Here is a 23,119-nt window from a genome sequence, read left to right as displayed (position 1 = left end):
GTGAGTGACATCATAGAGAACCACTTTTCTTTTTTGTAAATACAGACAAATCATAGATTTACGTCATTCGTTTTGGGATTTTTATGTAGCGCTGCATACTCTAATTCAATTTCTAATTTGTGCTTGCCTTGTGTACAGCTACTGACTCCTCCTTTTTATACAACGAGCTTTTGTTTATATTGGAAAGATGTTTGTTTATATTGGAAAGATGTATGTGTTGCAGTGTGGGGTTTGCAGTATATGGACAGTACTTCGCCTTGCTGCTATATTGTGTACTACTCTGCGGGCACTCGTCCCATAGACCATGCCCTCGTATGTTTGGGCGTGATGTAAACCAGCTAAAGTAGTAGTATATAGTAAGTGAAGTTTCAATCCAATGTTTTCAGGAAGTTCTTGAACTGAACATAACTTTGCTTCAAAACTTCACCCCCTGCCCACAAAACGTGAATGGATTGAATGTTGCCTTGACCTTTTTAAATATATGATTACCTTATTGTACATCACGTTTTTGTGGCGCTGTGAGTAGTTATCATTTCTGATAATTAAAATGTTCATGTCATGCTGATTTTCTTGTAAGGAATGAATGCAGAGATTGCACTGGCAGCAAGATGTGGTAAATGCGGCTAGGAAGCCAATGAAGTTTGCTTCTGTTAGTGGCCTTCCCAGTATCTGAGTCCAAAACATGTCTGCGGATACTTGTCGTCTCATGCAGAAGGGATGTGACCAAGCAGTTCGTGGTGACCTACTCCTTTTGATGTGACCAAGCAGTTCGTGCTGACCTACTCCTTTTGAGGTGGGACCAGGCCTCGTTTGCATATAGGATTTCCTTTGTAATGGCTTACAAGGTGAAGAACTAGGCTCTGGAGGGTTGTCCAGGAAATGCTAGAAGATTAATTCTAAACATTCCAACCATCACCTTAGTTTTGTTGGTTTTTCCTCCACCTATGTCACATTAAGGGGATAAATGATGCACGTCAGCGTTTAACACAGCCAAGTTTGACTAGAAATTGAAGTCTTGGCTAGTAAAAAAAAAAAAAAAATCATCTGCAACGGGGAGGTCCTTTTGGAACCTTGTGCAGTTTAACCTATCACTCCACTGTTAAACCGGCCGTGGATCGGGCTGGCAGTTGTTGACAATTCAAGGTAGCTTTGCTGTTAAGTGAGCATTTCAGAAGTCCCTGCGTATTTAATGTGACAATGTTGGCTTCTGCTGACTGCACTGAGGTTTTGTGTGTTGCCTTTTATTCCGTGGAATTTGTTTGTTGCGATTGTACCCTTTCCTGGACCCTCATGGTTGCTCCTGCCTTTTCGGTGATGCCTGACAGAGGAGATTGTTTTAGCTCCCGACCATTGAATCTTAAATTTGAACCCTGTTCTGATACCTGGAGGGGGGGCGTGGGGGTGTGAGTGCAACACTTTATGAGTCCCTTGGGGTTCCAGTTCTAAAACGTATTTTGCCTCCTTGTGCAAGGACACACAGTAGTAACACGAGAGCGTTTATTCTCCAACTGCCTGCAAAAGGTGTGCATTTGCTTTCAAAATCAGTGCCCTTAAACTGGACAATGCCCCTCAATCATCCATTCCCAATGTTCATCCAGCACATGAACCTGTGGATTCAAATATGGCCGTTGTCATCCAGTATGACCACACTGCTTAACTATGTCCCCAAATACACTCTACTTTTATGGACTTTCTTCATCCTGGGTTGCTGTCCACTCGCAGTTGAACCCAGATCCCAACCAAGAGTACATTTTTATTTTATTTATTTATTTTTCCTGCTTGCTGGCCCATTGAGGCGCATTGGCAAAGTGTTGCGTTTCTTACCTACCTCTAGAAGGCTTCTCGCCCCACGTTTATAGCCGTTGACCTGTATTGCCTTCTGAACTAACCAGTCAAATTGCAGATCACCTTGAAGGAGTTGATCTGTTGGCCTTCAAACACAGAGTAATTGTGAAATACCTTGTTCTTGGTTATATAGGTTTCTGTCCTTCACATGGGGCTCTCTAGTACAGCCTGAGCCCATTTCGTGTAACTGCGGTAGTCACTGTGAATGACGAGAATGATTTATATGACCTGGCTTTATATGACCTGGCTGTGTATTACATGTTGAGTAAGATGAGTCCGATTGTGGACTCCATTTCTGTGGGGTCAAATGGGGAGTTTATAGTACTTTACTTGGAGCCCTTCCTCTGTCCTGGTACTAGTTCAAATGTTCTAACCTAATGGAAAAGCTCAAGCGACTTCTTGGTGTTTGTAGTTGACCTGTTTGGGCAGGTAAATTTAAAACCTGAGCTCTTCGGTAAGTTCTTAAAAGCTTTCTTTTTAATATTGACGTTGACCACTAACGCCCGTTTTTGCATTCTAGAGTCTAGTAAATGGGACGAGTCAAGTAAGTGCTTCGTTGAGGGACTTCATAACAGTTGAATCGTTACTGTTCTGTTTCAATGTTTAGACAGGTTTGGAACTTTCCCTGCAGGAGAAACACGAAACCGACCTGCTTCACACAGTAGATCTGGAGCAAATGAGTATGTAAACGGACCCTCCCCAACTACATGAATCTCTGCTCCTCCACACCTTGCAGCAGGAGTAACCTATCAAGTTGCAAGCTACTAGCCGCAGTCACTTGTAACCTCAATTCTAAATATACAGCATGCCATTGCTTATTAGCCAATGGGTAGTGCAGAATGCACAGCCACTGAATTCACTAATCGACTTCATCAACTGCATAGTTGTTCCTGCTCATGCAATTTCAAGCAGCTATAATTGAGTTTGCTTGGAGTTCTTTAAAGAGCCTGGCATGTAGGGGTGTAAAAAAACGACCATGATTAAGACTTTCCTGTACCCAGCCATGCAGGTAAGGGGTGTATCGGCCACTTTACTCCCTAAAAGTAGGCAAATGAAAAAGCATTGGCATTGCCCAGTTTGTGCTTTTGTGGGCATCTAATAGCAGTGCCTGCAAAATGCCTAATACTTAATACACTTGGTCATCAATGGGTGGGCAAATCTACAACATACAGTACTTTCACAAATCAAAGAGATGCACCACAACGAAAGCGCCCGCAACTTGAAGTGATCAGTTCTGGGCTCTGCTTGGCTGCAAGATAATCTAGCAACCAAAAGAGCGTTTGCTGCTGTGCCTGCAGGAAAAACATAGGTTACAGTGCTGCGCTATTAAAAGAGAAATCCCAAAACGTTATGATCCTAATGTCAATCACAGATGGATGAAATCCTGATTCCACCTCCAATGGGATTCAAACATGTCATCTACATATTGCATTCTGTGCTCATTCGCTCAACCCAGCCATCTATCCTAGCTAGCCAGGCTAATCTTTCCTTCGCCTCTAACCTGCCTCTGTCCCTCACTTCCTCTGCCTCCACACTAGAACTTCACCCATCATGATCCCATCCTACTCGCAGCTGGCCGTACTACCTACATGCACTTAAAAATATCCAATGTTGGTTATCCTTAATATGTCCACTTATCGAGGTGCAGCCTTGGAGCAGCAGTAAAGTTGCAGCGATTGTGTCAGTCATTCCTGTTCTGGTGTTAATGTGTTGCACATGAGCCTGAAACTCTGGCAAGCCTCCAGATTGGCCAGCGATGCCCTCTGGAACAAAGCAATCCTGAGTGTTCCTGACAAGGAGAAAAGAAGATGCATGTGTAGTGCCTGCTTTGAGTGTCCCTTCCAGGAAAGCGCTACACAAGAGACCACAATCAAGCTAATAAGATTGGGGAAGAGGGCATTGGGAGACGCGCAAGTCTCGCCGCAGTTTCTTAGTGCAGGTAACTGGCGTAAAACCTAGCTTCATCACAGAATGGCCAAATAACCACCTTTGGTTGACCTGGAAATACTTGGTGGGAGCTACTGTTTGGCTCTGGGTTGTTTGTAGGTGCCGCATTTGTTTGTGGTCGTGCCCCGGGGTTTTCCTTTTTTTCTTTTTGTATCAAATTAGATGTTACTTCTGTTCTACTGTCCCGTGGAAGGTATTGGAGATTTCCAGTCTCCCCAGTTAAGAGTTCAAACTCATGTCTTCGGGTTCAGTCACCTGGGGGAGGGAGACACCTTGCTCACCAGATGGGATGGGGAAAATTAACATTTAAGTTCTATTATGTTTCAATCAAGGAAGTGGCTATTTAAAAAAAAAAATAATAAAATAAAGCATAACTTACATACAGGTCCCGGGGGCTGCCCTACCTGCAATACTCACCAGCCACACCTTGCATCTGGTACGCGACCTTTGACCTTCAGAACAAGTGAAAAGCTACCCTCTAGCCGACACTCTCATTGAGAAAAGGATAGCCACCCAGCAACGTCAATATTGCCCTAAACAGAGGCTTACTTGCCGTTTCTCAAGCTGGTGGAATAAATGACAGTTCGCTGTAAGAAGGCACTTATGCAAGCTATTGGTCTGTAAGCATTGATTTAGATTTTTCCCATTAAACAAAACTTCAAATCGGGACCATAATGTTTACTAACAGATGGCATTGCCACACAGTTCTGTTTTTATCTTTGACTTGACTGAAAAGCTGCATAACATATAGATCTTCTCTTTTAGGCTCACATCATTTTGCCTTCATATACTTGTGTTCTTCCGTTCCAAATTAGGGGAACAAAGTGTGCTACTATTTTTGGTTCACAAGTTTTTATCTTTTCAGTTTACAATGTGCGAACACACAGGACAGTGTGAATGTTAAGGGTATTATCACCACCGTAGTGGTCCCCTGGTGCTCTAGAGGTTCTGGAAGAAAGGAGGGTGGTTAGGTTGGGGTACGTTAGGACAACATATAGGAGAAAGCTTGGAAGCTGTGATGTTGGCAGCTTCAGTTTGGTTAACACTGTTCACTGAGCTGTCTGTCTGCATTGTGTGCTGTTCTGTAAGGCTCTGTGTAGGTTGTCTTTTGTTGCGAGATTTCGCTCTCACTTTGGATTTCTAGCTCCCCTCTGCCGGCTCTGCCGGCATGCGCCACGTTTCTGGCAGCTGGGAGCTAGAAATCCAGAATGCGAGCAAAATCCTGCAGTGCTCATGTCTAAAAACCATGAGAGCGTCTGACGTGAACACTGTGAGGTTTCTTATTTGAACACTTTACTGTTGATGATTAACTGATTTTAAAAAGAGCGAGCAACAGCTTAGCTATACTTAAAAAAAAAAAATAAATAAATAAAAAAAAAAAAAGATGGCCACTTGTTTCCCGAGGAGCTTCCTTGCAGTCATCGAGGATGGCTGCCTCCATGGAAGAGCTGAGTTCAGTGATGGGTGGGATTAGCCATAGGGATTTGCATGGCTAGGGCCAGGGAATGGGAGGCATTCAAGAACCTGTGTATCCCGCCTCAAATGTCATCTTAATTGGAAAACCAATTACAGTCCCTCATTTGAAGCGCTTATGTTAAAGCTCTTAAACAATAGTTTCGGGTTAAAGGTAGCTCTTTCAGCGCCCCAAACTAAACCTGGGAGTAAAAATACTCCATCCAAATATACATGGGAGCCTTATGCCCTGCTTTCACACTCCATGGATGTGTTTGGGCCAGTGGTACACTTGGTGCCACAAGAACAAACTTCTGATTGTTTTCACCTCATATGAAGAGGTGAAATGTATACTTGATGTGCATGAATAACTAGGTGTATAGAATATTACAACAGTTAAAACACATTGTTCTCGCTTATAAAATACACTGAAAGATCTTTCTGGAGTGCTGCCTGTACCTCAAAGAAACTGATGGGCAAGACAATATTTTGAGCCGTATTAACTGGCAACGGATGAGTTTGTCCAATTCTGTGCTTTGGAGCTCCCCTTTCCAGGTATTAGTCTTTCTCTTCCACTCAGTAAAATGAAGGGGCCGTTGAAGTAGCTCTTGATTCTACTGCTGCAAGGCACCCATGTTGATGGCTTGCAGTACGGGGGGGTGGGGGCGGGAGGTGGGGGGACTACGGTTTATAGTGATAATGTCGGAAAAGAAATGTCAAACAATAATGTCAAACCTATACATATAATGAAAAGAGTCATTTTTTAGAAAAAAAATGTCGTAAAAAAATGTCATTTAGCACTATCACTAAATACATAAACGAGTCCCCCCACCACCCTCTCACCCCTCATACTCAACACATTTTAATTATATATATTTATTTATTTTTTTCGAAAAAATGTAGAAAAAACTCGACATTATTTTTTTCGACGTTTTGACTGTCGACATTATTGCATTCGACATTATCACTGACCACTGGGGACTACTAATAAAGCCAACCCCAGCACCTTATGGAAAGACATCAGCAAGTAAGCTCCAACTGCTTCATAAGTGCCTGTTTCCGAATATTCCAATCTTGTAGGACGTCAGCTGGCAGGAGCCATGGTACACGCCATTGGTGGACTCTGCCCTAAGCACTTAACTATACTGCTAGCTGGGTGTAATGCACTAGCCCGTATGTTCTTTTGCTGGCACACTGTCCCAGTGTGCATGCATTGCATACTCTAGCACACGGGGCAGGGGAGCCAACCAATATGGTTGCACAGGTAGTGTGCTGAATCCACAAACTCGGACTGTGTTCAGAGCAGCCTGATGAGGAAGAGGGGCTCGGCTCTGCATGGAGTCTCGTCTTCCAGCTCCACTGCTGCCATCTTGGTATTTAGTTTGAATCCATTGGATGCTGTTAGGCGCCCCGTTAATTGAAAATGAATTACTTTTGGCACTCTGTGTTTCCAGATTTTTAACATGGGGTGTTCATAGCAATGACGGATTCATCCTGCTGGATCGGTTATGGCACCAGGGCCATCGTTGAGGCCCTTGCTTTGCTTGGGCCTATACTCTGGGCGCCACCCTTCTGGAACCTGTCGGATTGGGTGTTCTTGCAATAGTAGTTGCCCATGGTGTGGTATGACATGTCAGAACTATCCGGCAGTGGGGTGGGGCTGCAGCACTGCACTAGGTTGGCATTCAGGAAGGAGTCCCACTTAAATGACGCCAGTAGCATTGCGCTGCACCCAATCCTGTCTGATTTATCACCTGCTGAGTGCATGAAACATTACCGTCAATAGGAGCAGTTTAAACTTGGTACATGACAAAAAAGAGAAAAATGCTAGCTGAGCATGTGCTAGCTGCATAGATCTGTTCAGCTTCTGTGTGTTTTATAGTAATGGCAGCAGAAAGACATTGCACAGCAGTGAGCTCATGGGTATAGAACCTAAACCAGTGAGCTTATCAAGGACCCTGGGCTACTGCAGTGGTCTAAATTAAAACCCTTTTGGTTGCATTCGTAAACAAATTGTTGAGCCAGCTGGTTTATGATGATGGTGTTGGGTATTTTGCACTCTACTACGATTTTCATGGTGCGTTTTAGTGCGATGGTGGAAGGAGTGAATCTTAGTTGGGAGGAAAAGCTTTGCTGTTTCCGAAGTATGCAAGAACTGTATTTGGAGTTAGGAGCCTTGTGCGTCAGTGAGGCTGCTGCATTGGTCGGGGCTGCGACTTCTCTGTTGGAGCGGTGTAGTTATCTTCTGCTGGAGATGATCTTGACGGTGATAATTGTGAAGCTATTAGAGGTGGTGGTTGCTGAACTGGGGTTCAGTGCTGCTGTCATTTTTGCCCTCGGTCGAGTAGCTTGCAGACCTGGGCCATCAACTGCATTTAGGTGGCAACACCGCAACTTCCCAATAGCCCTGCATGTTTCTAGTGAAGTTGATTACCCGTGTGCTTTGCTTCCCGAAGACTGGTACAACCAGATTTGGGACTTTTTCGAGGTGAGCGCACCCTTCCTGGTCTGGTAGACTGAAATACAGGATAGCCACTACTGGAGCTTTGCTGCAAGGAGGCATCTTGGGAGCTTTGCATTTCGGACTTGGCATCATACTTTCTGGTATGTCTTCAATTTTTCTTTACTTGCCTCAACAATCTGCAGTAACTGATTTCACTTCAAATATTGAGGATGTGGAATGTGGGAGAACCAAATGACTGCATCCATTCCAATATTCTGTATGCAAACGGTCTGGCAGACCAGACCCCTGTACCAAGAACAAACACGGCCAAATAACCTGTTCTCTAGGTAGGTTCCCAATCAGGGAAAGTCTACAACCGCGTTTTAGCTCACTGTACCTTTCACAGAGGAGAAATATCCGTTTGCAGATGAACTGGGCTAGCTATATTAGATGGCTGCTCATTATCGACGTAGATTGGAGGCACAACTTCTAAAGCTAGGCCTGTTTCAACCCATGCATAGCGTACCAGGTTGTGTGGGCACCGCCTTATCCAAGATCTGTTTGTTTTTTCTTTTAGAGAAGTAGGTCTGTGGTCCTGTTGCCAACAAACCTCACATGCACAGTGAGGTACAGTAATTCTAGTGGAAAAATTGATCCTTGGTATGATGTCCTAGGAGATTGGAAGGACCTCATGTATAATTCACCACATACAATTTCTAATTACATTTGTATGTTCATCAAATGTATTTGTTCTTTCTGACTTTTATTTTCAATTCGTCAATGCATTAACCATCACCAGGTACTACATTCTACAAAAGTAAACCAATAAGATCATGTTTGTAACTTTCTGTTTTTTAGAAGAAATATAAAATGTCTTACCTGACTGCTGTGTCATGGTAAAAAAGAGGGGGTCGGGGGTGGGAGGCTGCAGAAAATTCTGTTCTTTGTCTTCTAGAGTTCTTGTAAGCGTGTAGATTACTTGGTGGGATCCTCCATTCTGGTCCTGTGATGGTGGAAAGAATGTTTCTCAATATGTTTTCTTTGTTCAAGAACATCAGGGAATCGGCCATTAGGAATGTCTACTTTTCATTAAGTTTTGCATAACCATTCTCACTGCAGGTTTTTATTATAAACATGGTAATGCTAAACTTAATGAAAAGTAGGCGTTCCTAATGGCAGTTTCCCTGAACTTTTCTTGAACAAAGAAAATATGTTGAGAAAAACATTATTTCCACCATCATAGGACCAGAATGGAGGATCCCCAGCAAGTAAGCTATACGCGTACTAGAACTCTTAAGACAAAGACAGAATTGTCTCCAAACCCCCCCCCCCAACCCCTCTTTTTACCATGGCACAACATCTGTTTAAAAACCTTTGAAATTTTTCTGAACAAGTATTGAAATGAAGTTACAATTCAGATGTACCAATTTCTTTAAAAAAACGAAAGTTCCAAACATGATCTTACTCTTGTCTAATTGAGTTACTAGTCGAGAACAATTGATATAAAACATTTGAACATTTATTGTTGCAACATAAAAAATATTTATTAGAAATGTTATGTGATTAAATCACCTAGGATATCATACCTAGGATCTATTAGTCAACCCATGCATAGCCCAACCTGACTAAGGGTTTATGTGCAAATGGGTGCTGCAGCTTTTGGTCACTTTGGTAGACGGGCCTTTTCATGAGCGGCATGCCATGACTGGTGTCAAGCTGAAAGAGCGTTCGGCGCAGTCTGAACCAGCTCCAAAAAGTTGGCAATGGCTGACTTTGTTACATGAATTGCTCGTAAACGGGTCACTAAACCAATGTGAAATGTTGTTGTGGAAAGATATGCCATTGCCCCCACTAAATGGTGGGGGTGAGGGGTGACTTAGCTATGATACTTTTTTGAGGGAGGAAAGAAAGCGACGATCCTTTGTGACTTGGCTTCAAGTCTTTATGGCTTTTTAATATATTTTTTATTTTTTACCTATAAGTAATGTATTTCCAAGCAGTCTCAATTTATTTTAGTACATGCAAGCCATGAATTTACAAATTGCACTTGTGCAACAACAAGCAAACCTTGTGGTCGAGCTGAATTGCGTACTGTGCTCAAATGCTAGCATCGGCAATGGTGTGATCGTGGGTAGCTCATTTAATCTTGGTGCAGAAACTGTCAATTCCAAAAAACCACCTCATCGGGTCTGCCCCCAAGAGCAATCTTAAATTCCAAGGACTTTCCTATAAAACGACCCTGATGATGGTTTAATTGGTTACACTCTTGCTTCATGTATAATGTTGGCCATAGTTCAATTCATTAAACACCAGTCATTTTCGCTATGTGCACCATCTCATTTAAATCCTTTATGGTCTGGCTTTTTTGTTTTGTTTGCCGTATGTGCCATATAGCAGTTTACTTTTTCTCCTACCTATTCATTGCTGGCTGTATTTGTACTAGTGAACATACACTTTGCTCGTTGCCCCTGTTCTGTGCCCAATTGAGTACATGTGGCCATAATGACATTCATCCCCCTCCTCTCTTCCCCCCCCCCCCCCACCACTTTCTCCAGAGCTCTGGTCCTCTCAAGGCTGGACTACTGCAACATCCATTCTAAATCTTCCTGCCTGTACTCTCCTTCTTCCTACAACTTATCCAGACCAGGACTGCAAGACTTGTCCTCAGCCTAGCCCAGGGATCATCTCTCCAGCTCTGAAATCTTTGTTGGCTCCCAGTGGTGGTTAGGATCCAGTTCAAGAGCCTCTGAATTGTTCACAAGGCTTTCTGGGGCCTGGGACCGCACTACCTCCAACTCTTTTCCTAAGCATCTCCCATCTCGAGCTCCCCGCTCATCCACCTCCAGCTCTCAGTCAGCTGCTTTTATAAGCAGAGAGTTTGGTGCAGGTCTTTCTTCTGCTGCAGCCTCTCTCCAGCTTGAGCAGGACCATTTTGGGTTCCGAAAGCAACTCCAGACCTTACACTTCGCTTCCTCTCTTGCTGATGACCCGTCTGTTCCATGCACTGGTCACCTGGCCACCCTCTGAACTTGGGCCCAGGTCTCTGCCTGTCCAGTTGCACCTTGCATGCCTCTTGCCTCCCCCAGTGCTTGTTATCTGTAACCATACAATTCCCCTCTGCACTTAAGAGCCACCCGTTGGCTGCACTTTTTGATTACCTGCACTTCTCCCCAGCCCCCTTTACACTTCTTCCCTGCGTTTGTGCAATCTGAATCACAAGGCCTAGTAAGATCGTTGTTTTGTCCTCCCTCTGGTTCCCTTCCTTGCCTAGAAACACTTGTGTACAGGCACGTTATAAATGCCAGATCATAAGTTGCACATGCTCTGGTAGCTTCCTCGCCACATTTAATTAGAATTCTTTCTATGCTTGTTTTAATCACATGGCAGTCGTTCTGTCCATCATTTTATGCTAGACTGAATTACCCATGTGAACTGCTAATGTTGATCATAACATGCCATCACTTTGTTGTGATTCAAGCACTGATGAAATGGGGGAAAAGTGCACTTCAGTTCTCATGCCTGTTTTTAATCGCTACCAGTGCAGCAAGTCCAGTATAGGTTGCGATTGTGATGAAGTGAGGGAGTTTGGGGTCTACTGGCAAAAAAATTACCCTGTAATTATTATAAATGGTCCTCTGGATTTTTGGACATTTGCTGTTCTGGGATTAAATGACTTTGTCTGCATTTTCATATATTTTTTGCCACAAAAAGTGAAGACCATCAACTGCCAAAACTGTTCATGTTCTTTCAGCATGAACATGCTGACGGTGGTATTGAGCATGTGGACCTTATCGCTGAAGTGCTCCAGGCAACTGACTGCAGAAATCCCTGTTGAGCAAGTAGTGGCAGTCAATGGATCTGGTTTGTGTTCTGAGTGCTTGGAGCTCATTCAATGTAGAGGTTGTGTAATCCATGGTCTATTTGATAGTAAAACTAGGTAGCTGTGGTTTTTGTGCTGCCCCATACACGCAACTAAGGCCTAGAGGCATGAAGGCGCTAGGAGGCGGAGACCGGTAAGCCCACATAGTAACTAGAAGGGATACGGATGAGTCATCAAAGCCCTGCAAAACCGGGCATGATCAGTGATCTCGCGCAATGTCGGGGCATTCCACAAAGGGGGGCCAAAATTGAGGGAGCGACTAAATGCACACTACGGTGACATGGAATTCTTAATACATTTTGAGAGGCCCAACGTAAACGCCTAGCAGGCTGGTAACAAGTTGGCTTATTTTGTAAATACTGTTGCCCCGCACGCTCCCCACCTCTCTCCGATGCCAAATCTACTATTTTTCTTTTCCATTGTAAACAGTAGCTCCTCCCAATTAAGGGTTCATGGCGAGTATCGTTGTATTGATCCCTATGCATCAGGTATTAGTAGTGGCATTGGTTTAGCCGCAATCTCCGTGTTTTGACATACATTCTGGCCCCAGGGCCCGTCCTTGGGCCAGACAAGCCCAGCGTGCCTTCAGTGTGCTGTTGGCATGCCTGCTGCACAGACATTCCCTCCTACACATGAAGTTGGGAGTGGGCGTGCCAGAGCAATTAAGGAAAATGGAAGAAAAACATATGGTTGCGGCAAAGGATGTTTAAAATCGTTCTGGTTTTGTCTTTCAACATCACACGTGGTCACACACCACCCCATACCACACGTTCACACTTTCTGCAATAGTAACAGCACTACACTTGCCGGTATTTAAATGGCGAGTTCGAGTCCACTAGAGCAGCCTTACTGGTAGAATTTGCCAAGACTTAATCTGGGCAGCAGCTGTTACTACATGGTTTTAGCAGTCGATGTAGGGTTTGGGGTAGACTAGCATAAATGAAGTAACAAACTATTTGCATCGTCATCCCAGCCCAACACGTGTTTAGTGGTGTGGCTTTGAGTCTTTGTTTTGCTGTTTCAGTAGGGTGTATGGTGTGGTTTGGGATGTAGGTAATCTCGAATAATTACAACACCCGCCCCACAACTCATGCATACAGTTATTTTATATACTGAACTTCCAGAATACACCAACTGGTAGAGCCTTCCAGAATACACCAACTGGTAGAGCCAAGGACCAACCATTGCTTGCAGGCTTGCCTCGTACACAGGAAGGGTATAGTGCAGCACTGACCACTGCAGTACTCATTGCCTACCTTACAAGCATGAACTACAGACCAGCAGCATAGTTTACAAGGCTGTTGCCTTACGCTCCTACCCCTAACTGGCCGACAAGGTCGCTATATCTGTCAAACACTCAAACAAGCCAGGAACTAGTCGGATTAGTGTACAAAAAAGAAAATGCTTTGACATAACACTCACTTGCTGTAGAACCTGGCAACATATATGGTAGTGTTTTGAAGATAATTCATTTGGGAGCCAGTGATCCTCCTTTCTTGCTGCTGAGATGTGATCTCTTTTCGGGACGTTGAGCGCTGCACATAGGGCATTGTTTTCGATTACCTACATTTTGTTAATGTTCTGTTTAGAGGCCCCTGCAATCTAGCCCTGATGACCACCTCTGGCGATAGAGCTGGTAGGTTATGGCTGCAGTGATGAGTTTTGCTGTCTAGGCAGCTGAAGAGGCGATCTCATTCACTTTGTCTGGTGAGGGGAAAGGGATGCATCCAGGTGGATGCCCAGCATATTTTTACAGGTGCTGAAGGGGGTGTGAGACATTTGTCGTGAAGGCTGTGAATCGGGCATTTAGCTTCTTGAGCAATGCTGGTGACTCCACCAATTGGATCTCGTCTTGCCATTAAGGCATAGGCGTGAAGGCTGTGAATCGGGCATTTAGCTTCTTGAGCAATGCTGGTGACTCCACCAATTGGATCTCGTCTTGCCATTAAGGCATAGGTAGTTTGTGGCCATCGCAGCGTCGAGTAGATTGTGTCGCTGGTGGCGAGGGAGTCTGTCACAAATGCCTGTCAATGGAAGGAGGATTTGGGCGTAATTGGCATAGTTGGTGTCCGATATGCCAATGAGTCCATTAGGTCGAATAGGGGTTTGATGTAGAAGTTTTAGAGGGAATTGGGACGCAGGAACCTTGTGGACACAACATGGAATGGGGATGGGTGGATGCTTGGCCGTGTCTGAGCAGACTTTCGTGGATCTTCTAGGAAGGAGGCTTCCCATGTCGAGGCTTTAAGGTGAAAGTTGGGGGCAGCCATCAGATGGTTGCACACAGTAGTTTTATGGTCCACTAGGTCAAAGGCGGCCGGGATGAGAGGGGGGAGGGGGGAAGTTTGGAGGGGGTGTTGGCTGCATTCATCTCTGAAGGAATCAAGCTGGTTTTTCAGGTCTAGTAATGCTGATTCCATACAATGCCTGGCCGGAAGTCCGATTGGTGCATCCCTAGGATGTGGTTAGATTCTAGGATGGATTGTATTTGTAGGCTGCCCTACTTTTTTTTTTTTTTTTTTTTTTTTTTTTTTTAGATTCTTTTAGGCTAGTCGGGACCTGGCTTGAGGAGAAGGAGGCATTCATGAATCTAGTAATTAACGGGACCATGGCTTCTGAGCAGCCTTTGATGTTGTCCCCTTTACATCTGGAAGGCTTAAGTTTGCTAAGTATGTTGGCGATTTCTACTTCCGACACTTCTCGAAAGTGGAAGGAAGGTCTGCTTTGGAGTTAGTGGAGGGGAAGTGTGGAATGGGTGTGGTGGTAGCCTGTTTGCTTTCTATTTTCTGTGGGGGGTGGCATTTTAGATCGCACTGCATTCTGGATATGTATACACCAAGTCGCCTTTTTGGTGGGGGGAGCGAGGTCCTCTTGTCTGAGCATTCTGAAAATGTTTTGGGAATTCGAGCTGGCCTTCGTTATTCTCGTGATTGTATGCTGTCGCTTTGGCTGCAATAATGGCATGTTCATATTCTTATTTTGTTGAAGGACTCTCGCATATTCTGTTGTGGCCTTTCTCGATGTGGCTTCTGCTCGTCTTTTTCTCAGATGTATGGCCTGTAGTTCTGGGTAAACCCAGAGTTGATGTGCCCAACTGGTTTGGCCCTCCTGGACGTTAATGGGGCCACCAGGTGTTCAAGTACAGATCTCCAGGAGGAGTGATGTGAGGTGAGGTAAGGGAAGATGGTCTTTGGATATTTCCTGGTGCTACGATACTGGGTGGGAGCAAGGCCGGAAGGGCGGGCCGCAGCCGTTTCAGGGGTGGGAAAGTGCAGGTCAAGAGTACCATGTAAGTGGTGGATAACTGTGAGGGTTGAATTGCAGATGTACGGCTCTTATTGCGGATGTCTTCAAACAGCTAAAGCTCTAATATTGCAGGCTACTAAAGGCACTACCTCAGTTCTCCACATACACACAGGATTCAATTTCGTGCTTACAGTGGCTAGTGACAAGCGTATGTCCTGACCTGTTTTACAAGCACATTTTTAGGGTAAAAAAAATTGTAAGCTACTAATCCAGCACTTAACTGAATGGGTGGTATGCATGTGGCGCACATTTCTTACGTGCCAAGAGTCCATTATTGCTAGTCCATGGCTGGTGCGAATTCAGGCCTGTAACTGCTCATTCCATGTTCAGGTCCAAACTAAAGAAATGTTTGTGGCATGGAATGTTTTAGGGTAAGTGGCAACTGGTTGGGAGGGAGAGTATTGCTCCCAAGGCTGCTGCTCCACTAGTGTGAAAAATACATTCTCAACCCCCTTTATTCCAGACGGAGCACTAATATGTGCAGAAATTGCAAGCCTATTGTTTCTGTAGGATGCTGCCATGGAACGAATTTTTTATTTTGATCTCTTTTGAAAATCAAGTTTATCCTTTTGTAACACATCCAATCGCCAAAATTCTACTGGGTTTCAGAAACATTTGGCTCATATCAGTGTTTGTGATTTCTCGTCTTTGCCTCTTCGCCTCCCCTCTGGCCCATTTCCAACATTTCAATGCCTGTATTTTATGTTTGTGCGAGTCAGATGCATTAGATATTCCATGTCATATTGCCCATGCTTTCTGTACCCACTCCTGTTTGAGGGAGTGCCCCCCCCCCTTTTTCCAGTGATGAGCCACACAGCTGCGTGCTGCCACCAGCAGAGTGTGCACCATGTGGCTCTCCACCCAGGTTTCTTCCTCCTTCCACCTGCACCCCAAACGGCAATAAACCCGGCGATCGCCCCCATTGTATCTCATCCAGGTCCTTCAGCCAAGACAGCGCTTTGGTCCAGTATCTTTGAGGGAACGCCCCCACCACAGTCTGCCTGCAGCTGTCTACATCGCCAGCATCTAGAATCTACCCCCGCCCCGACATTATCTTAATGGAACTCCTATACTGCCATGATTCAAATGCAATGCATACATTAAATCGGAAGAACTGCTCTCCTGTGAAATTTAACTAATTATATTGGTGGAGGGGTCAATTGATATTAATTGTTTGTATTACACCGCAACAGTTTACCTCTCATACATTCTGGCATCTTGGTAATAAAGCAAATACCACAACGCCTTTTGTAATTTGGGAAAGTGTGTCTACTTTACGGATTTTGGTGCCAGACCGGAAACCCCTTTTGATAATTTCAACAATGAGGAAAAAGTAACCTGTTCATTCCACGTGACCCTTTGCTAACTCCCCAAAGTTAACACAAGGTTGAAGTGGAATGCCAATTGGGTAACATGTATGACTACAAATCCTGCATCGGAAGGTCATCACTGGCCCACTGCCCGTATGTATTCCACTGTAAGCAAAGGTGTTCTGTTCTCCTTGGTGCATTTGCAACGTCATTGTGCAGTTCGAATGCTTACTGCCGTGTTTTCAAACTCGCCCTCAATCTGGTTTTGATGACCGAAGACCTTTGCCAATGCAGTGTGTATGGCTTTCATGAAGGTGCTAATTGGATGCACTGACCTTCTGCATCAGCGTGTCTTAAATTCTTTAACCACACTATCGCAGGACAGAAGTGTGTGCGGGGTTGCTCTAAGCATTGTGGAAACAAACATTGTCTTTTTGTGTCCGACTCAATTGCACCCTACACTGGCTTGCTTACTGCAGCTGTCACTGAGATGCTATGTATGCACTTCTACATACTACTGTAACTGCTCTCTTCACCTAAAGGGGCTGCAGAGGCGTCTGGCATCCATTTCATATGTGGCCTTGTCTTCTGTGCTGCGTTTGAGGGTATTATATATTCCAAAAGTTTGGTCTAAAGTACGCTTTTGCTTTTTTTTGGGTTTGGTAATCGTCACTCAGTGATTCAGACTTGCATTTACATTGGCTTTATCATACCCTTTTCATAATCTTGAACGTTGCTTTAGAGTAATCTTCCTGGAGATTGACTGGGTTAAACCTATGTTTGTATGTGGGAGGGGGTTCTCGAAGTATTATTTGACTACTGGACAATAATCCAATTGTTTAATATACCTGGCTCCATGTTTGTAAACTAGCTTTAACATTAAGCCAGTATAACCGCTTGTTGCCAATGGACTTTCTTTTCCGCCCATCTAAGGGACCAACCCTGTCGGATTTTAAGGATGCATTTGAGGATCTTATAAAGCATGATTGTTTACTGTGACCTTGCTTTGTCCCCCCCATTAAAATGGGATTAATGGATTCCAGTCATCAATTGGCAGTAGTAAAATCTGGCACACCTCAGGGAGGTTTAAAGCTGTTGGTGCTTACCACTATCTCAGTTACACATCTCAGGGTCTATGAACGTTACATAGATGTCTCGTGGTTTTATATTTCTACTTCCAATTTTTCATTTGCATTGGGGTTTGTGTGAGAGCTGACATGCTGGCCCACTTTCCAAAAGCTTTGTTTTAGTTATTAGTCATATTAGCTTGTCCCAGTCTGGTCGTGCAAACCTGGATCTAGTCTCGATTTTACAATAGCTGAATTGTTGAAATGGCAGAAACCTGTATCCACTTGAGACCTTATTTTGTGTGTAATTTGGATGGTAAATATGCAGTTTGTGACCAACACAAAGTTGTACTATGCCAGGTTCGAAAGGGTAATACTTCATGCTAGGTACCCTTGAACTGCAGGGTTCCAAACATTCCAGGCCTTGCTTGTGAAACTAATTAGTTTAACCTTTGGTCCGTGGAGGGCCTCTATGCTGGAAAGTGAATGTGTGTGGCGATTTGTTTAGGGCTGTCGGATGGAGTGGAGACTGGATTGGGTGGGGGGTTTGGGGAAAGGGTGGGGGTTTAGTAAAAAATAGAAGTGGACATGCTTGTGGATAAGACAAGGTAGGCACCACTAGTTGTTTTAAGTAACTTTATAATTCCTATTAAAAAAAAAAAAAAAGAATCTGTCAATCTCGTATGTGTGTGTGTGTGTGTGTGTGTGTGGCAGCAAAATGGTGAAAGATCCATGCACAAGGGGATAACGTGCAAAGAAAAGGTTCAGAGTTTCCCTAGGACCGACCATATGCTCTCACACCCCAATTCAACAAAGTTTAATTCCGGATTCGTATCTGTATAATGTAAATCCATTAAATATTATTCTTCAGATCCAATTGTATTCCATCATAAAATGCAGTGTACACTTTAGCCAATGCATTTCAGAACCCGTCCATCAGTAGATCAGTCAAAAAAGACTGGAATGATGATCAATTCGCATGTAAAGTACCTGCAAATGTATAGTTGATAGTGTGCAACTAAGGCAAAAGTAACTGTCATTCAATTAAAATGGTGATGTATCCCAATATGTGAATTCACGCCAAGTCAGTGAGCATCATCCTGCTGAGGTTATCCCAACCAGCATGGCTACTAACTGGAGCATGTCTGTGATTTAGTACAACTAGCAAAATTCCTAATGGGGCAGGTCTGTGGCTGCATATATATGCATAAGGAATTATCAGAGATCTGACTGAATCTCATGAACAAATATCTATTTCAGATATTATCCTGATAGCTACTGTTATAAATGATAAGTGAGCGCCAACATTATGATCGTTATATGGCCATCACATCTTTTATACACAACCAGACATTCAATGGGTTCAAGGTCCATGGCACGTAATCGCTTAGAGGAAACGCATAATGTCTTTGTTGATCCCAAGTGGAGTCATAGCATTGAGACTCTCAATCCAAAAGGTCTTTGGTCCAGGTTTTTTTTACATTTTACTTTAGCCAAATCTCTCGTGATCAGATTCCAGGTGGTGGATGTGAACTGCGATATATTTTTCCATCCAGTGTCTAGCCACTGCTGAGTTCATGTTTCTGGTCCTAATGCAGGACCGATGTTCACTCCAACGTTGTTTACATGGTTGTTTTGATTGTCCCACACAGTGTATTCCACAGGGGCATTTGATGGCGTAAATTACTATTCATCATGTCGCAAAGCTTCAGATTTGAATTTTTCTCTTTTGATCTCGGATGGTTTCCAATATTGCCTTTGGTACTATAATAAACGTTTCCTAGTGTGGTCTGGTGTTCACCAAGCCGTCTCTCAGATTGGTGACCCGTTTATAAGCAAATTGTTCAACTCTCGTATCGCAAGAGTTCTCCAGTTCTTAATTACTGATATGCCCACTTTGAATGGAATATTTGGATATATAAACCGGGACTGGAGGTTTCTTTCTTTGCGTGTTTTGGTCTGTAAATCTCTTTTATTTATTTTTCTTCTTTGCAGCATTGAGCTCCTCCTGGTTTGTAACCTCGGGCCAGAAATGTCTCAATTTGATCAGTATACTCATTGGGGCCACTCACTATTCTCTTTAGCCGTAACATCTGACAGTAGGTTAAGTTCCTAATGAAACTGGGTTTATGACCTAATTGAACAGATTATTCCTCAGTCTCATTTCAGAAATTATTAGTCCCTTCTATCAACTTGATCGATTGTATTTGTGAGTCGATGGCGTAGAGAGAGATAAGAAAATCTTCTAAGCTCTTGCGTGTCTCTTTCCAAACTTACATCAATGTAGCCCAACCATGTGCTACACTGCATGATCTAGTGCCTGCTCCCTCTCAAATGTATGCATAAAGCAATTGGCATGTGTGGGAGCCATAGTGGCCCCCATGGAAGTTCCCCATACCTGGAGGTAGAAGCAGTCTTTGAATTGGGAGTTCTCTGAGATAATGAGCATGAATTCCTTAGATGCTTTGATATCCATTTCATTGAGCAGGAACCATCCAATGGCTTCCATGCCCATATAGTGCAGGATCGAGGTGTACACTTTTAACATCAATAGTGAACATGACTTACCCTTGGGTAAGTGATTTGTCTAAATAGTTGTAGAAAATTGTATGTCCCAGTGCTCGTCTTTTGAACCGCAGCTGAAGGAAGAAATCCCAAGCGGTTGAAGTATGCTTTCCATGCCGGCCACAATTGACTTGTCTGGCAGATTTGTGGGATGTTCATGAATCTTTGGGAGAGTGTGTGCTCTGGGATGGGTTGTCAAAAGCAACTGCTTGGTGTTGTGATTGATCCATCTGAGCTCTTCTGCTCTAAGGATGTCAGGTTAGCCGTAATACGTTTTGGATCCGTTTCTAATTGAGCAATGGGCTCCTAGCAAGAGGGCTTTGGGGGTGGAGGGGCTGCCATTACTACTTCACGTAATCTCAAGTGGTAAGGTGGCCCCCCGCCCCTGCAAGATGCCTATTGATATTCGTACCCTTTACCCCTTACTAAGTGTATTTCTGTTTCGGAACAGAAAAGACAAATGTAAAAAAAAAAAAAAAAAATCGAAGGGGTCCAGGCAGCTGTTTAGTACCTCTCCCTTGCCAACATTTGAGCAAATACACAATTTGTGGTAGGATTGCTAATCTGCCTGATGGTGGTCGTTGCAGATACCATCCATATATTGTCAATCCCATACCTGCTGTCATTGTACACTTGGTATCTGAAAGGTGTAGCAATTTCTGCTTGAGCCTTATTCCGAATGCTGACAGATGGTCCTTTTCTGATCTGTTGCTATTGCAGAATTGATGCCTACTCAACGACTTTGTCACAAGACCCAGCATTTTGCTTAGGATCACTTGACCAGTTGTGTTAAAATGATACTCGGCCAGCTATGGCTCTAGGGGTGCGGGGGGGGAGACAAGGGGTAGGATGGGGTTAGCTGCTCTTGTTGGCAGGCTACCCCCTTTTCGCTAATACATAGCAGGCTGGACATGCCATCACCTACATAGATTGTACCTCTAGCGGCCTGCCCCAAATAGTGACTCGCGTGATCTGAGCAAGCCAAATTCAGAGTAAGTGTCCTGCTAGAAGTCCCAGGACTCCAGATGATGGATGCATTGGGCAGTCTTGCTCGCCTGCATATTGTGGCTCTTTACAGTGTTTTGTACCCTTCATGTAAGGGGTTCCCATCATCACAGGTGTTTCATATTTGCTTGTTTGGGTTTGTGGCAATGTTTAATTATCTGATCAAAGTGCCTCTGACATTTACACACACCTTCTTTTTAATTCTTTAGCACTGCAATGGCCCAGGAGACGAACCAAACCCAGGGGCCCATGCTCTGTAATACAGGGTGTGGCTTCTATGGTAACCCCAGGACAAATGGAATGTGTTCAGTGTGCTATAAAGAACATCTTCAGAGACAAAACAGCGGAAGAATGAGTCCCATGGGTAAGTTCTTATCAAATAGTGTGAATTATTGCATTAAATCGATTTGTTATGTTGTGTACCATTGGTATGATCTCAAGGCGCTGATTTGTTGATTTTGTGCAACTAGGGTGAAGGTTTATGTTCATCAAAACCATATATGTAACATTTGGATATTCTTGGAGCTTGAAAATATATTTAGGTCCTCGTGATTTGCATAGGCTAGGGGTTGGTTCTGAGCTGTGTCAGGGCGTCATCCAATGTGTTCCTGTCACACTATTCCCCAGCTTGCATGTCAAGGGACACCACCTTCGCATGTTTTTTTTTTTTTTTTTTTTCCTGACCTCGGATGTCAGCAATTTAGCGACAGAAGATAAAGTAGGGCTTGTTTTAGAAAAAACAATAGGTGTTTTTTTTTTTGTTTTTTTTTTTTTTTTTTTTTTTTTGTGGTGAATTGACATCTACTGTGTTGGCTACAAGGCGTACGTTAGGAAGAGTAGGGGAGCGGCACAATCAAGTTGGCTCCCTACATTAATGCAGTATCCCTGATTCCCAAATGGACCTCTGCCCCCTTAAAACATGCCTGTAAGTGCAAATTTCCATGGCAGAACCAGTACACAGGATGGTAGTTGAGGACTGCTGCTCAGCGTGTCTGATTTTTAAACCGAGCGTTTGGTTGTGTGGCATGCTGGCAGAATCGACACTGGCAGTCTGGCACAGGCATGTCGCATAAGGGCTGAGATTTTGACGCACTAATCTCCCCTCACCGACACATTAAAGGGGCAGGGGCAACAGCTGAAGGGTTTGCTACTAATTCCCTGACTTTGACAGGTCATCGCCCAAACGCGTGGTGGTCTAGCAATAGTGAGGCTGTAAAACACACCAGCACGACTGAAGACCAAGGCATGGAGAGGTCTGGCTAGACCCATGAGCTGGCACAACTGTTTTCCCAGGTGCGAGCGCAGTAGGCCTTGCCAGAGCTTTGGGGCGGGGGATCAAACTGGTCAGTATGCACATCTGCATACTGATGGGGATTTCCAAAATCGGTCATCTATTTCCACCTTAACCATCACTTTAAGGTGGTTAAGAAGGGTACATCACTCTGTGCAGCAATAGGCCCTCATGGCTATCTCTGACTTGGAGGGGGTAATACAGGCTTCTATATTAGAAGCTGTGACGCGTATCAAGTCTACAGGGTCTGAGGATCTTTCTTGAGACCAGAAAGAATAGTTAATCAAGGACTTGGGCTTTATGGAACCACATGCAACAGAGAAGACATGAGGGCTGAGCTAACCAAAAATATCATGACCTAGTGTACACGGGCCCACCTTGGGGAGGGGGGGTGGAGGGGGGGGGGAATAATACCAGGACTATGTAGATCCAGATGATTGTCATGGTGTCACCAGATGGGGGAAGAGCAAGTATAAATCTGAGGGAGGTTCATAAATCTGCCTTCAGGATAATTTCCAGTGCACTGCCTTACTAAGTAGAGCTGCAGAAAGCGTCATACCCTTGTCCAGGAAATAAATGAGGATGTCAACTTGGAGGACTTGTAACAATTTCCCACTGTTTTTTTTCTCTTGTTAGTCTTGATGCTCACGCTGATACCTGTCACTAGGTGAACTCCGGGATGGTCAAATGTAAATGTTATCACCCCAGTATACATTAGGGGTTATGTGGCACCTGCGTAACCACTAATCAATGAGCAGATTTACCATTGACCGTTACAGAATGCCCGCCCTCCCCCCCCCCCCCCCCCCCCCATATAGCGGATGCATCTTGGCTTTTGTTAGAAAAGCAGCAACTTGAGCAGCTTTGTGTCCGGGTAGCCAATGCTGCAGCACTAAATGTCCCAATACAACCGGTCTCGGTGGGACGCTATTGAGGAATTGGGCAAACTAATACCAACAGCCTCCCGTAACATTTTGGAAAGGGGGGGAAAAGGTTATGCTTGACTGT

At 44.2% G+C, this 23,119-nt stretch overlaps 1 protein-coding gene across 1 annotated transcript in view; it reads left to right on the top strand.

The window, feature by feature from the left end:
* ZFAND5 (zinc finger AN1-type containing 5) overlaps positions 1 to 23,119 on the top strand; it is a 47,593-nt gene that overhangs the window by 4,317 nt on the left and 20,157 nt on the right. Inside the window, exon 2 of the mRNA XM_069625811.1 lies at positions 21,030 to 21,184. Coding sequence (XP_069481912.1) covers positions 21,037 to 21,184 — 148 coding nt within the window. The 5' untranslated portion in view covers positions 21,030 to 21,036. The remainder of the gene's footprint in view (positions 1 to 21,029; positions 21,185 to 23,119) is intronic.

The sequence above is a fragment of the Ambystoma mexicanum genome, chromosome 6p (assembly GCF_040938575.1).
Source record: "Ambystoma mexicanum isolate Mex_15411 chromosome 6p, UKY_AmexF1_1, whole genome shotgun sequence".
NCBI lineage: Eukaryota > Metazoa > Chordata > Amphibia > Caudata > Ambystomatidae > Ambystoma > Ambystoma mexicanum.
This window is presented reverse-complemented; position numbering and strand designations above follow the sequence as displayed.